At 38.1% G+C, this 16,690-nt stretch overlaps 1 protein-coding gene across 6 annotated transcripts in view; it reads left to right on the top strand.

The window, feature by feature from the left end:
* The window catches only part of SGCG (sarcoglycan gamma), a 117,839-nt gene that overhangs the window by 63,512 nt on the left and 37,637 nt on the right, over positions 1 to 16,690 (top strand). For all 6 annotated transcript variants that reach the window (XM_012441531.3, XM_021677348.2, XM_064373509.1 and 3 more), the window contains one exon: positions 12,984 to 13,103. In XM_012441531.3, coding sequence (XP_012296954.3) covers positions 12,984 to 13,103 — 120 coding nt within the window. The remainder of the gene's footprint in view (positions 1 to 12,983; positions 13,104 to 16,690) is intronic.

Raw genomic sequence — 16,690 nt, 5'->3', positions numbered from 1 at the left:
AAGCTGGAAGCATTCTCTTTGAAAACTGGCACAAGACAAGGTTGACCTCTCTCACCACTCCTACTGAACATAGTATTGGAAGTTCTGGCCAGGGCAATCAGGCAAGAGAAAGAAATAAAAGATATTGAAATAGAAATAGAGGAAGTCAAATTTTCTCTGTTTGCAGATGACATGATTGTATATATAGAAAACGCCATGGTCTCAGCCCATAATCTCCTTAAGCTGCTAAGCAACTTGAGCAAAGTCTCAGAATACAAAATCTATGTGCAAAAATCATAAGCATTTTTAGACATCAATAATAAATAAACAGAGAGCCAAATCATGAGTGAACACCCATTCACAGTTGCTACAAAGAGAATAAAATATCTGACTGGCTGCAGTGGCTCACACCTGTAATCCCAACACTTTGAGAGGTCAAGCCAGGTGAATCACGAGGTCAGGAGTTTGAGACCAGCCTGGCCAACATGGTGAAACCTTGTCACTACTAAAAATACAAAAAATTAGCTGGGCATAGTGGTGGGTGCCTGTAATCTCAGCTCCTGGGGAGGCTGAGGCAGGAGAATTGCTTGAACCTGGGAGGTGGAGGTTGTAGTGAGCTGAGATCACGCCACTGCACTCAAGCCCAGGTGACAGAGTGAGACTCCATCTAAAAAAAAAAATTACCTAGGAATCCAACTTACAAGGGATGTGAAGGAGCTCTTCAAGGAGAACTACAAACCACTGCTCAAGGAAATAAGAAAGGACAGAAACAAATGCAAAAACATACCATACACACGGATAGGAAGAATCAATATCATGAAAATGGCCATACTGCCCAAAGTAATTTATAGATTCATTGCTATCTCCATCAAGCTACTATGGACTATCTTCACAGAATTATGAAAAACTAGTTCAAATTTCATATGGAGCCAAAAAAATGAGCCCATATAGCCAAGACCATCCTAAGCAAAAAGAACAAAGCTGGAGGCATCATGCTACCTGACTTCAAACTATATTACAAGCCTACAGTAGCCAAAACAGCATGATCCTGTTACCAAAACAGAGATATATATAGACAAATGGAACAGAACAGGGGCCTCAGAAATAACACCACACATCTACAATCATCTGATCTTTGACAAACCTGACAAAAACAAGCAATGGGGAAAGGATTCCTTATTTAATAAACAGTGTTGAGAAAATTGGCTAGCCATACGCAGAAAACTGAAACTGGATCCCTTCCTTACACCTTACACAAAAATTAACTCCAGATGGATTAAAGACTTAAACATAAGACCTAAAACCATAAAAATCCTAGAAGAAAACCTAAGCAATACCATTTAGGACATACGCATGGGCAAAGACTTCAAGAATAAAACACCGAAAACAATGGCAACAAAAGCCAAAATAGACAAATGGGATCTAATTAAACTAAAGAGCTTCTGCACAGTAAAAGAAACTATGATCAGAGTGGACAGGTAATCTACAGAATGGGAGAAGATTTTTCCAGTCTATCCACCTGACAAAGGGCTAATATCTAGAATCTACAAGGAACTTAAATAAATTTACAAGAAGAAAACAACCCCATCAAAAAGTAGGCAAAGGATATAAACAGACACTTCTCAAAAGAAGACATTTATGTGGCAACATAGGGAAAAAGAGCTCATCATCACTGGTCGTTAGAGAAATGCAAATCAAAACCACATTGAGATACCATCTCACATCAGTTAGAATGGCGATCATTAAAAAGTCAGGAAACAACAACTGCTAGAGAGGATGTGGAGAAATAGGAATGCTTTTACATTGTTAGGGTGTAAAAGAGTTGTGAGTTGCACCCTTCCTGCTGGAAGTAAACTAGCCTTGCTGTGTAATCCATTGTCTTGGTGTGGATTTTTCCCGACGTCATAAACCCGTTTCCAACAATGCCCAAACTGTCAGTACTATCTCAAGTGTGTGTTTCTCTAGGCACCACGATATAGGCTGCTGCTTTGAAATTTTTCTAAGAAAATAGAGTGGCAACTCAGGATGTGAATATGAAGGACCTTCCAGTGCAGATGCCACAGGAAGGAGAAGCTCCAAACACAAGTCTGGAACAGGCTTTGAAAGTGCTCACATTAAAAAAAAAAGCCGTAGCAGAGATATTTAAATTTCCAGCAGTTACTTGATTAATAATACTCAAAGTTCTGCAGAAAAATGACTAAAGCAGCTGGAGAGCTGTAGAGGTATGAAGTGAGGCTGATGCCCAGGAACCTAATCTCTGGACTGGTGGGAATTTATGGGCTTTTTCTCTTTTGTGTTGATCCTCTCTTGTGGAGATTTCTACAACCTCATCAAAGAAGTAATCGGATCCTTCTGTGTGCTGCACCAGCAGGTGGCCAACAATTCTGTAAGGGAGAGGAACCCTGGGGTGTCGTGACGTAGGAATCAGTGTTATCAGAAACGTAACAGCTTGACACCCTCTTGTTGTGACTAAAGAACCTTCCAGTATTGGCCCAGTGAAGAATATGCAAACATAAAAATGTGTTCATTTCTACTAGGACTTTGATTCCGTTCTTCCGAGTGCCAAATTACCACATACAGAAGAAATTCTGGGGCAAGCCTGCAGAGGCCACAACAGAAGCAAAAGTGCAAGAATATGGAGAAGCAAATGCTACAGACTGGTTTTCAGTGGTGGGAATTCTGAAGTCAAGAAAGAATGTTGTGAACAGTGAAGAAGGGTGGGGATGTAATGGTTCTGAGGTAGAGGAAGATGCCCATGGTGTGTCGGTTGACATGTGCCACTCTTCTGTGAAGAACAACGGGGACTTTCCAATGATTGAACTCAATGGAAGAAACATTTGGAATGGTGCCTGTAGACCTAAGAATAAATAAAAGGTTTCTCTCCAAAGCTTTCCTCCTAGTTCATTACAAATAAATAACAGTTTCTTCAAAAGTTAATTTACTTTAAAGCATGCCTGTGGAGGAGGAGAGAGCCAAATCTGCCACCCTCAGCACCAGTTGCCTTCTAAGCCAGGAAGGCTTCCAGAAAATCTACGTGGCCCAACTGTGTATTGAACCCAGGGCTGCCCTAGGAAAGCCACAAATTGAAAGATACTGAAATAAACAGCGCCGATGGGCCAAGAGACAGGTTACTTTCACTTGAGGCTATTGAACACTTTCATTAAAAAAAAAAAAAGAAAAGAAAGAAAGAAAGATACCCTCAGCTGTAGGAAGGTAAGACTAGCAGCTGCAGCAGCTGGAAAAACCGACTGAAAAGAATATGTTAGAAAGAAAACCAGTGTGAGTGCATTTTCCAGTGCCCCAAATAAAGAGAAGAAAAACAACTTTCTATGATAACGTGTTATAGCCAGAATGTCCAGTCAAAAAATAGATGTTCCTTCGGAAAAAAGCAACGGGCACCATGAGATGTACTTTTGGAAACAGGGGAAATAGAATAAGTTATCTTCCAAACCAGTTTTTCATTCCAAGGATAATGCTGAATTTGTGTAATTGCTCTGAATATTAGTCAATAGTCAATCCAAAATATTTGTTTATGTTTAAAAGTACAGAGGTAGCATATTTTGGAAACCACAGTTTATAAAAAGATAAAGGGAAATTTATTTGAAGGACAGGATAACACTGTCTATTTTGGAGGATGTGTGCAGCGGTGGGGTGCATGCATCATTACCATTGGTTGCAGACTCAGATCTGAACAAAAAGATACAGTCAAGAAAGTGTGACTTCCTCTTCACTCCTTCTGCCTCAGTCCCCACCCGCTTCCTACCTCTCGCCCATCCAAACCCTCTAAGTAGCCTGTCTCTTCAATATTAGGTTTATCCTTCCTCTATTTTATTTGCAAAAAAAATGAATATATACATGTATGGTTTCTTAGGCTCCCTTCATACTTGCGTGAGGATAACATACAGTAGGTAGTTTTTTGAACTTTACTTTTTCACTTAATAGTATGTCCTCAAAATTACTCCATATTAATTCATAGAAGTCTTCCTTATTCTTTTTCACAGCTGCATAGTACTCCATTATGTGGCTTTACCATGGTTATTCAACTATTCACCCATATATATTAACATTTAGGTTGTTCTCACTATTGTGCAGGTATGTCACAAAGAATAACAATTGCACATGTATTTTGGATTTTTGGAGGTATATCCTCAGGGTAGATTCCTGGAAATGGGATTGTTGGTATGTACATGCTTAGTTTTGTTCAATTTTATCAAATTTTTCTCTAGAGGGTGGTAACAGTTTAGATTCCCAGCAGCAGTGCAGGAGAGTGTGTTTTCTGACAGCCTCACCAACAAAATGTGTCTAAATTATTTCCAGTCTCACAAGTGAGGAATGGCATGCCAGTGTTGTTTTAATTTGCATTTCTGTATGATGAGTATGTTTGAACATTTTTTTCGTAAGTTTAAGGGCCACTTTTGTATCTTTGTTGTAAATTGTCTTCTTATGACTTTTTTCCCATTTTTCTATCAGAATTGTTGTCTTTTATTCGTCAGCTGTTAAGAATTCTTTACCAATTAGGCATATTAGCTTTCTGCTCAGGGTATATGTTGCTAACATTTTTTATCCACCTTTTATGTTGTTGTCTAACTTAACCAGGTATTTTTAATCATGTAACACTTTTATTTTTACTTGTTATTGTTATGTATTCAAATGTAGAATCTTTTTTTCATTGCCTCTAGATTTTGAGTCATTGCTTGAAAGACTTTTCTGTACCAAGGTTAAAAAGGAATTCACCTATGTTTTCTTGTAGTGTTTGTATTATTTCACTTTTTAACACTTAGATCCCTAATTTATGTGAAGTTTATTCTTGTGTGGTATGAAATATGAATCTCATTTTATCCTTTCTAAGTTGTTATCTCGACATCATTTACTTAAAAGTCCATCTTCAGGCAAGGCATGGCAGCTCACACGTATAATCCCAGCGCTTTGGGAGGACGAGACATGTGGATCACCTGAGGTCAGGAGTTCAAGACCAGCCTGGCCAACATGGTGAAACCCCATCCCTACCAAAAATACAAAAATTAGCCGGGCATGATGGTGCATGCCTGTAATCCCAGCTACTGGGGAGGCTGAGGCAGGAGAATCACTTGAACCTGGGAGGCAGAGGTTGCAGTGACCCAAGATCGCACCACTGCACTCCAGCCTGTGTGATAGAGTGAGAATCTGTCTCAAAAAAAAAAAATCCAACTTTAAACTGAAATGCTGTCATTATCATAAACTAGATTTCTATGTCTGTCAGGGTCTAATTATTGATTTTCTATTTTATCCCACTACTCCAGCGGTGTCCAATATTTTGGCTTCCCTGGGCCACACTGGAAGAAGAAAAATTGTCTTAGACCACATATAAAATACACTAATGATAGCTGATGAGCTAAAAATAAAAATTGCAAATTAATCCCATAATGCTTTAAGAAAGTTTACAATTTTGTGTTGGGCCGAATTCAAAGCTGTCCTGGGCCACATGCAGCCCACAGGCCATAGGTTGGACAAGCTTGCCCTAGTCTATCTGTGTTTCCATGCCTGGTTACCACATTCTTTTAATTATGGAGACATCATGGTATGTTTTAATGTCTAGTGGGGCTGGTCTTCCTTGTGTTTTCTTTTTCCAAGCTATTCTTGTATGTTTGTTTTTACATGTGAACTTTTGCATCAATCTGCTAATTCTATAACATAGTTTATAGGCATTATTACTGTGATTGCATTGAATTTATAAATTAACTCTGGAAAAAATGACATCCTATCATGTTGGGTCACCCTATCCACGAATGTGGAATGTCTTTTCATTTATTCAAGTGTCTTTTAGAAGTATTTCAGGCCAGGCACAGTGGCTCATGCCCTTAATCCCAGCACTTTGGAGGCTGAGGTGGGCGGATCACAAAGTCAAGAGATCGAGACCATCCTGGCGAACATGATGAAATGCTGTTACTACTAAAAATACAAAAAGTAGCTGGGCATGGTGGCGTGCGCCTGTAGTCCCAGCTACTCAGGAGGGTGAGACAGGAGAATCATTTGAACCTGGGAGGTGGAGATTACAGTGAGCCGAGATCGCACCACTGCACTTCAGCCTGGTGACAGAGCGAGACTCCATCTCAAAAAAAAACGTATTTCAAATTTTTCCTGATATATTTTTCACACATATCTTATTAAATGAATTTCTAAATTTTTAATCATCTTTGTTGTTATTGTAAACAGCATTTTCTCCACTATTATTTATTTTAGATTTTGTTTATATGTATTGGAGTTATTGATTATTGTGTGTTGATTTTAAATCCTGCTGGTTTCCTGAATTTTTTTATTGGTCGAGTTACTTTTTTTTTTGTTTGTTTTTTTGAGACGGGGTTTTACTCTTGTCGCCCAGGCTGGAGTGCAATGGCATGATCTCAGCTCACTGCAACCTCTACCTCCCGGGTTCAAGCGATTCTCCTGCCTCAGCCTCCTGAGTAGCTAGAATTAAAGGCACGCGCCACCACCCCTGGCTAATTTTTGTAGTTTTAGCAGAGACAGGGTTTCTCCATGTTGGCCAGGCTGGTTTCGAACTCCTGACCTCAGGTGATCCGCCTGCGTCAGCCTCCCAAAGTGCTGGGATTACAGGTGTGAGCCACTGAGCCCAGCAGCTGAGTTACTTTTATCAGAGACTTTGAAGTTTGTCAGATACGCTATTATATCATCTGCAAATAGACAATTTTACTTTACTCAATCACACACTGCTAATTGATTTTACTTTATAAATAAGTTTCATTGACTAAAACCTCTGCTCCACAATGTTGAGTAGCAGTGGACAAAGTGAATATCCTTGCCTTGTTTCCAATTATAGTGGAAATGCTTCTAGTCTTTCTGTATTAAATAAGATATTTGCCTTACAGTTAAAATACATCTTTTACCATGTCAAGACAGCATCCCTCAATACCTATTTTCTAGAATGTTCATTGATCATAAACATGTGCTGAATTTTGCCAAATACTTTTTCGATATCTATGAAGATAATTTGATTTATTTTTATTAGATTAATTAGTATGATGTTAATCGTTCCTTACTTAAAGTCAACCTTGCATTCCTGGAATACATATCACTTAATCAAGCTATATTATTTTCTTAATGTGGTGTTGCCTTCTGCTTCTTTCTGGTACTTCTATTTAGAATTTTTTGCATTCATGAGTAATACTGGCTTTTAGTATTTTTTTTTCTTTGTGCTTGCTTTTCTCATTTAGGTATCAGTGTTAAAGTTACTTAATTTCAATACTCTGGAGTAATTTACAGAGCATTTGAGACTATCCGGCCTTTGAAGGTTTGTTAGAATTCACTTGTGACACCATCTGTGCTTGCTTCTGTTTTGTGGGGTAGTTTTTCAACTTCCCCATTTCTTCTGTCAACACCAGTCTGATTAAACTTTCTAATTTAATGAGGTCAGTTTTAGCAATCTCTATTTCTCTATGAAACTGCCTGTTTCATCATGGTGTTCAAACTTATTTGCAGAGAGGTCTGCATAGTAGTACCTCTTTTTTTATTTCTTCTAATTCAATGACTATTTTTCACTTGTCATTCCATATTTTGTGTATTTGTGTTTTCTCATTTTTATCAACTTAGCTAGTGTTTTATTTATTTTGGTAATTTTCTCAAAAAATAGAATTTTGATTTATTTATTAGATCTCTTTTATACTGTTTTCTTCCTTGTTAATTTCTGCTTTTATCTTTATTATTTCCTACCTTGTGCTTCTTTCTTTTGACTCACTTTATTGCTCTGTTTCTAGGCTTTTGAATTGGGAACTTAGTTTTTTTTTTTTTTTGAGACGGAGTTTTCCCTCTGTTGCCCAGGCTGGAGTACAATGGCACCGTCTTTGCTCACTGCAGCCTCAGCCTCCCGGGTTCAAGCAATTCTCCTGCCTCAGCCTCTAGGATAGCTGGGGTTGCAGGCACGCACCACCATGCCCAGCTAATTTTTGTATTTTTAGTAGAGATGGGATTTCACCATGTTAGCCAGGCTGGTCCAAAACTCCTGACCTCACATGATCCACCCACCTCAGCCTCCCAAAGTGCTAGGATTACAGACGTGAGCTACCACGCCCAGCCCATTCATATTTTTATTGACAGAGATATTTAGTACAATGAATTTTCCGCTTGTCATGCTTTACATGCATGCCACAGATTCTAAAACACAGTGTTTTCAATGTCATTATTTTCTGTAATTCTGTAATTTATTTTTGTATTTCACCCAAAAGTTATTTAAAAAGAGACTTTAAATTTCTGGGTGAATAGACTTTTCTGTCTTTTTATTTGTGTCAGCAAATTCTAGATTTATTGCATTGTGTTTAGGGAGTATTATTTGTGGTCTTTCTATGTTATGAAAGTCACTGATGTTTACCTTGTGCCCTGATATGTGATCAGTTTCAATAAATGTACCACGGGCACTTGAGGAGAATGTGTATCCTCCATTATAAGAGCTTCATGTTCAGTCTATGTCGTAAGACTTGCTTTGTTGAGTTCTTTTTAGACCATCTCATCACTTATTTGTTAGTCACTTGACCTGTCTTGTACTGAAAGTGATGTATTAAATCTAGTGCTATCAGTGTGTTGTATGGATCCTCACATTTTTTATTTTTGTACCATAAAAGTAGTTGGTGTGATATTTGGGGGATATGTCTGTGTTGTGGATTATAAGTTTAGCATTAAATTTTGTTGTCATATTTAATGCTTTTGACTTGAATTTCACTTTGTCTGATATCCGGATTTTTATCCCAGCTCATTTAGCATCCATTGCCTGCATTACTTTTGTCCATTCCCTGAGTGGCCTCTCACTAAGGCCCCTCAACTGTCCTCCCCATGGCCTTCGCTCACCATAACCTGTGATAGAGCAGGTGTGTGAGCAGTTGTAGTCCTGGCCCTTGTTAATTTTTCTCCCTCAACTCACAGTTCTGCCTTTAAGTAATGCAAGGGTGTGGTTTATGTGGAATTTTTATAGCTGTGAAGCTATTCCTTAGAGTTTGGGGATGAGCTTTTGGGAAACTGATTACTATACAGCCAGCATGGTAATCAGCCACCCAGAAGTCCATCCTTTTCCAATTTAATAATGCTATGAAATTGTTAAAAAAAAAATTCATAGCATTATTTTAAGGCTATGTAATATTTCAAGAAATACATGTATAATAATTTGATTCACTCACTGGAATTAGAATTTTTTCAATTCAGTTAATGCCACAATTCATAATTCAGGCTTCCCTTTTATATTTAATAGGCTATACAATAAACATTTGTTAAATAAATGAAGAGAGGAACGAATAAAAGATTGTGTAGGATTGGATGGGCTGAGAACCCAGTTGGCAGATCGGATAGTGGTCTAAGGAATGGATGAGGCAAGATGACCTATCAAGGGTGGTCTAAAGTAGAAAAAGTTTAAGCCCAAGTTGGAGTCATGGCCTCAAAGGTCCAATGGGTCGTAAAGATCATCATAAGTGGGAAACAAAGCCACGGTTTAGCAGCCCAGCCAGATGGCAGAACTTCAACAAAGTCAGCCAGGAATAAGAAAAGGGGATCCGTCCGAGGCATTTGCTATGAACAGCATGGGGCCCTTGCGTAGTCATTGTAGGTCCATGACTCATGGTACATGGATGTGACAGATTGACCTAAAAGAACGGAATTGGGCATACTGAGGTCAAAAATCAATCAAATCAAATTTTAAATTTAAAAGTTTATTGTGCATACAAAAAACAGTACTCAAACCAGGAGATTTCATTTGTGGTAAGAGGGAACTCAGGCACTATACGCTGGCATATATATATATATATATATATATATATATATATATATATATATGGTGAAAATGAGGAGGTTGTTTAACCTTTACAATGATTGGTTATTATAGTCAGGTTTTCCAGATGGTTAAAAGTGAGTATCTGGTTGGGCACGGTGGCTCATGCCTGTAATCCCAGCACTTTGGGAGGCTGAGGTGGGTGGATCACTTGAGGCCAGGAGCTCAAGACCAGCCTGGGCAACATGGCAAAACTCCATCTCCATTAAAAATACAAAAATCGGCCAGGTGTGGTGGTGGGCGCTACTCGGGAGGCTGAGGCAGGAGAATCGCTTGAACCCGGGAGGTGGAGGTTGCAGTGAGCTGAGATCATGCCACTGCACTCCAGCCTGGGTGACAGAGCAAGACTCTGTCTCAAAAAATAAATAAATAAATAAATAAGTCCTCATCTTACAGCACTTTTGGAAGGCTATATAAGTTTTGCTTATGATTTTCAGGAACATTTACTAGAAATAACCTAAGTTTCACTGGCATAGCATAACTAGCTTTGTCTGATCAGGGAATTCTCAAGCCTGGTCTCTTACTTTATTTTAGTTTATTTAACACAAGTAAAGGTCATTAGTGCCAGGCTTATAAAGTGGAACTGTATAATACAAGATTATGCCACGGAAGTAGCAGAGCTAACAAGCACAGTTTTGTGCTTCCATTCCAGTCCTTTCTCTGTGATACCATATTTGCAACAGCAGAATATACGTTTCCTTTTCTTAAAGGACTTTGTGATATTTGTTTCTAAATGATTTTATTTTAAATTAAAGATACCCCGAGGAACAAAAGAAAGTTGCTAATGAGACGCATTGTATGTAAGGAAGAATTTGATGGTATTTTCACTAGAAAAACCCTTAAGCTAATTTCCCAAACTTAATTAATCAGATCACAAAACCATTAACTTTTCTTCTTTGTACCAAAGCCTTTCATTAAAAACGGTGCTGTACAGATAACTCTTTTCCTATCAACAAGGTAGAATTTGTATTTTATTTCTTAAAGACCTCGACTGCAAAAGACGATTACATCCTCAGCTCTAATCCATGTCCAATTAGAAAAACTGCTGGCGTATTAATAAAAGTTAGAAATTAATTACAAACTCCATAACTATTGAAGAACAGTACACCTTCCTCTGAAGTGGAAAGCACATTTAAATTTAAATATGCAGTGTCTATTTTTAATAAAATGAAGATGGGATTTTATTCACCGCTCTGCCTTAGCTCAAGTAGTTTTCTTTATCTGGAGATCACTGTTCTTCCTTCATCAGGAAAGCATGAGCTCTTTCTTCCCTGCACTTCAGGAATCGCCATCTCCGGATGCTGCTCTTAGCCTCAATGGATCGACCATGAATTCCTAGTCAAGACTCTCTTATGCTTGCATCCCAGCACTTAGCAAATTGTGAAACCAGGCTCACATGCTTTTCTTTTTAGTGGACCACAGAATCAAACTGCTACTCAGACTTACTATGAAACTAAACTTATTTGTTGAATATTTTATTGATGCAATAGCTATAGAAAAAAATGTGTCACTTAGTTCAACCCCTTATATATAAGTCCTCCTAGAATTGTAAGATGAGCCGCTGGTGAGCAAAACAATGAACTATTACTGGATTAATTATTCCAGTTATTTCTCAATTTTAAAGTCAGATAACTTCATAGTCACCATTAAATGCAAATCAGCATTTATATAATAAATACCTAGGCATATCAGTGACCTAGAAGAGGTAAAAGGAACTCTGAGTCTCAGATGGGGGAGAGAAATACACAAATACCAAAAAATAAAGTGAAGCTTTAAAAAAAAAGAAAGTAAAGAAAAGGAGATATAATGTAGAGAAAAAAGTAAGCTTTATAACCGGAACTCTCACTAAAAGTATTTATTTATTTAAATGAAGGCTCACTGGAGAGTTTTAAATACAAATTAATAAAATTATGTAAGAACACTTGGATGACCATGTCCAAAAACTTTTAGGAGAACTGTTAGGATCAAAGGGACATGCACACGAAACTTACAAGATATGACTTATTTTCTCTTAGTTATTATTTATTTATTTGTTTGTTTGTTTGAGATGGAGTCTCACTCTGGAGCCCAGGCTAAAGTGCAGTGGCGCGATCTCAACTCACTGCAGCCTCCGCCTCCCGAATTCCAGCAATTCTCCTGCCTTAGCCTCCTGGGTAGCTGGGATTACAGGCACACACCACCACACCCAGCTAATTATTGTATTTTTAGTAGAAATGGGGTTTCTCCATGTTGGCCAGCCTGGTCTCACATCCTGACCTCAGGTGATCAGTCCCCTTCAGCCTCCAAAATTGCGAGCCACAGCACCCAGCCTCAACTTACTTTTACAGAAAAAGTATAAAGCTAACATAAATTGGGGAACTCATGGTTTCTTAAGTAAATGATGAAGGCTGTGCTCTAGGGAGATGAATCCATGAGGCTGCCTGGGTTAGAAAGTGTGGAAGCATCAAAGAAGAATTGGGGAACACATACGATGGGTGCCAAGCGTTCGTGACCTCACCCTCACACGCCTGAACGTCACAGCGTTAGCGGGCACCCACAAAACGCCTGCCGAATAGATGAAAGAGCTGGAAAGAAATGGGTCTAGAGCTCAGTGAAGGGAGTAAGCTTGGACCCAAAAGTGAAACATAAGGCACGCCAGAAAAGACAAAAATTTCTTAGAGGAAGGGCAAAAACAGGAAGGTGTTCTTCCACAGTGATGCCTGTTTTCCCTGTGGAGTAAGGGGCGAGCAGCAATTCTGAGAACACTGGCAGAGAAGAGATTCGGGATATGATTCATCTTCTGGCTTAACTTTGACTGTTAAAGTGAGCCATTTGTAAGATGGTCTTTCACAAATCTCACATTTCCGAATGCAAGATTCTTAGGTGCTTAATAACCAAAAGAATACAAGTTTAACCATGAATAGGAGAACTATTTTGGGCAAGTATTTAAAATCTTAAAGAAGAAGCTCTTAAATAATGTATTTGTACATTTGTTGATATAGGTTAACATATATTTGACATAAATTAATTTTAATAATACAATAGATTTAGACTTAAAAGTTGCAAAGTTTAATCACAGAGTCAAACAATATCCCTAGTGGTAACAAAAACCAAATCTTTAGTTATTTGATATTGTTCGGTGACATGGCATATGTAAAATTTGAGATTTTCACACTGCTTGTAGTGAACAGTTTATAATAAACTGTTTTAATTAATTCTTCAGGTCCCAAAATGGTAGAAGTCCAGAGTCAACAGTTTCAGATCAGCTCCAGCAACGGCAAGCCACTATTTACTGTGGACGAGAAGAAAGCTGTGATTGGTACAGATAAACTTCGAGTAACTGGTATGTACTAACGCGAGAAAAATACAACATCCCGTAGAGCACACATCTGCAAAAACACACTGTACTATTGTCAAGCGTATGTGGAATCTTTCAAGCAGACAAGAAAGGAGAGTTTGAATGTATTTCATTTTCTCCATTGCATTTCTGTTGAACTCCCTTGATGGTCTCCTAGAAGAATGAAATCCTCTCCACAAATCTTGGCCCATTCTTCTTCCACCACAGTTTTACCCTTTGTCTTTTTCTTTCTTTCTTTCTTTTGTTTTCTTTTTCTGTGACAGAGTCTCACTCTGTCGCCCAGGCTGGAGTGCAGTAGCTCAATCTGAGCTCACTGCAACCTCCACTTCCTGGATACAAGCAATTCTCCTGCCTCAGCCTCTGGAGTAGCTGGGACTACAGGTGCCTGCCACCACACTTGGCTAGTTTTTGTATTTTTAGTAGAGGCAGAGTTTCTCCATGTTGGCCAGGCTGGTCTCAAACCCCTGACCTCAAATGATCCACCCACCTCGCCCTCCCAGAGTGCTGGTATTACAGGCAGGAACCACAGTGCCTGGCCACCCTTTGTCTTTTTCTAATTGTAGTAACCCACAGACTTATCAAATGTCACTATCATCTGTGCAGTTCAAGTATCCATCCCAAGTTTCTTTTATTCTCATCATATCAGGTACTTGAATTTATTTATTGCTATCTTAAGGTGAGCATTTTTCATTGGCGTAATAAAGGCAAAAGGCAGCTGCAGTAGTTAAAGAGTGAACAGGACGGGAGGCAGTAGAGGAATTATGTGGGGACATTAAGCAGAAGTTTGGCTGAACAAGAGAAATGGAATTTTTTTTGGCATCACTTGAAAAGCCCTTATCAGTCCATAAATGCTTGATGAATGTGTAGAATGAATCTTAGCAAATAGTTACAGTGTCGATACAAAAATCCAGTGCATGCCTGAGATATATATTACTATGGGAACAGAAGTATTAATATTGAATTCTATGTATTTCTATAACTGAAGGAACCTAGAAACAGCAGTATGTTCCAAAGAATGGAGCAACTTAGAGTAATTTGCCATTCAGTTGCTGAGCTCTGTCCAAGAGCACCATGACTGCTGGGCTCTATACCGTGAACTTTTCAACTGCCTTCATGACCATCTCAATCTGACTTGCGCCGTAGTCTTATCACAGATCTTCATGTGAGCATCGTTCATCATATAACGCTCTAGGATCCAGAAGAAAAGAATGGCGTTGTTTGAGTACTACTACTTCGAAGTAGAAATGGCCAAGCCATTTACCGTTTCTAATCTCAATGACATATTCTAAAAACAAAAAAGTTAACATGATTACACTGGGCTTTCTTTTATTTTCCTTTTTTATTTATACTTTGCTGTATAAATAATGCATATTATGCAGGGTCATTTTAATGCATGATTTATATAATGATATTTTAGGGTAGAACGTTATTTCCTGTCTAAAATTTTAGATTATATGACTTCAAATAATGTTTTATTTTTCACAAAGAAGAGGTATTACAGCAATTGCATTTCTTATAAAATCTTGGCTGTTCATATTTAAATGAATGCAAACATAAAGAAAATGAAATTAAATTGAAGATCAACAACAATTTACTGAGAATGATTTTATGAAACCCTTTAGGAAAATGTGTTTTATTATATGCAAATAGGTTCTGAGGAGTATTTAACTTTGAGGCCAAATAGTAATGATATAGTCAAGATCATATAATTTGGGCATTTATCATTTCAATGTAGAGAAACTTCTGCTCTTATTTAAAGATAATACATATCAGTTTATAGATTTTATATCTGCCTATAAGTACATTACCATAATCATATGTCAACATAATATCACTAATTATAGTCACATTAGGAGGGACGTAACTGGCATACATTTAAAAACTAATTACCGAGTTTTACTGCCCTGTAACATGGTGCCACTGAAACTCTTTGAATAGATTTAGCTATTGGGGAAAAAGAATTGAAGCTGCTGTGAAAGTTGATTATATGAATTGGGTCATTTTGTCATTCCCAAGTAAATAGAGGGGCTGGGGGGAAAAGCACTCAGGGCACTTAGCACCTTTTTCAAAAATTGTATTTTCCTCAAGCCCAGCTGCTGAAATGACCTGCTGTCACCCTAAGACCAGTGTTACCTAGTAAATGCTGAAACAACCTGCCGCAACACCAGGAAGAGTTCTACCTGCTGCCCTTGCTCGCCAATCAGAGCTTGCCAGCTTCAAAAGCTTCTCCAGTGCCATGAGCCTTCTTTCAAAGCAATACACAACATTTCTTTATTATTTATTTTTTGTTTTTAGATAGAGCCTCATTCTGTTGCCCAGGCTCGACTGGAGTGCAGTGGTGTGATCTTGGCTCAGTGCAACCTCCGCCTCCCAGGTTCAAATGATTCTCATGCCTCAGCCTCCCAAATAGCTGGGATTACAGGCGTGCGCCACCATGCCTGACTAATTTTTCTAGTTTTAGTAGAGACAGGGTTTTACCATGTTGGCCAGGCTGGTCTTGAACTCCTGGCCTCAAGTGATCTGCCCACCTTGGCCTCCCAAAGTGCTGGGATTGCAGGTGTGAGCCACCACACATGCCCACATTTCTCTTTCTAATAAAACCCCCAACTTTTATCTTTGTTCTTTAGAGATATGCCCCAAATTGCAATTCTGTGAGTCCCCCAAAAGTCATGTAATGTAGAGATTTATCTCTGTATTTATTTTGACCCAACACTGTGCTAAAATAAAAATTGCCTGTGGAAGTGGAATACATCACAGTTTCTAGTTTTGTTTTACCAAGGGTATGTGTTACGGAGAGTAAAACATGTTGACTTTTTTCTCAGTCACACCATCTTGTTTATATAAAAATAGAGAAAACAATTGCAGAAAACTTTATGCCCACATTCCTTTTATTTCTATATCTTAGTTATGGAAAGAAATCATTATCTTTTGACGATTCATAAAGCTCACTCTAGGTTCCTGATAACAAAGCATTACTTGGGTTTCAAACAATGCTACATAAACCACGGTAAATATACTTATATAAAACTAAGCATAGCTCTGCATGTCTTCTTGAGAATGGACTTGAGGTATATTTTTCCTTACATTTTCTTTTATATTTTGCAAATCAGAAGAAGCAAGGAGGAAGAAAAGGATAAAATGAATACACATTATTATACAAATTACTATGTTAAATTATTTTCCTCTCTGTGCCAAACAGGAAGTGTCTACACTTCAGCCAAACCAGACATTGTACTATAAAATTTGACTGGCACCGTTTGTTGTGGAAACTCCAGTGCTTAGTATAGCCTTACTTCACATAATGGTTCCCATTATCATTTAGGTTTGCTTCAATGGTATTTTAAGATGTGACTTGTTATAGGATGTATGAGGATGTTTGTTATCTGAATATAATTTGCATAAATTATCATAAATTTCATGAGACTTTAACCTTCACTTATGTGCGTTCTTTTATTTCAGTTGATTATAGTTGTTATGTAAATCATCCTACTAAATCTGTTTGTAATTTTAAAATTTCACTTTGTTCCGATTTAAATCTGTTTTGCTTTTGTGCCACAAGCTATTATTTCTTG

This window comes from Aotus nancymaae, unplaced genomic scaffold (genome assembly GCF_030222135.1).
Source record: "Aotus nancymaae isolate 86718 unplaced genomic scaffold, 86718_ANA_hifiasm-v0.15.2.pri h1tg000009l, whole genome shotgun sequence".
Taxonomy (NCBI): Eukaryota; Metazoa; Chordata; class Mammalia; order Primates; family Aotidae; genus Aotus; species Aotus nancymaae.
Note: the sequence above shows the minus strand (reverse complement) of the source record. Positions and strands in the feature narration are given on the sequence as shown.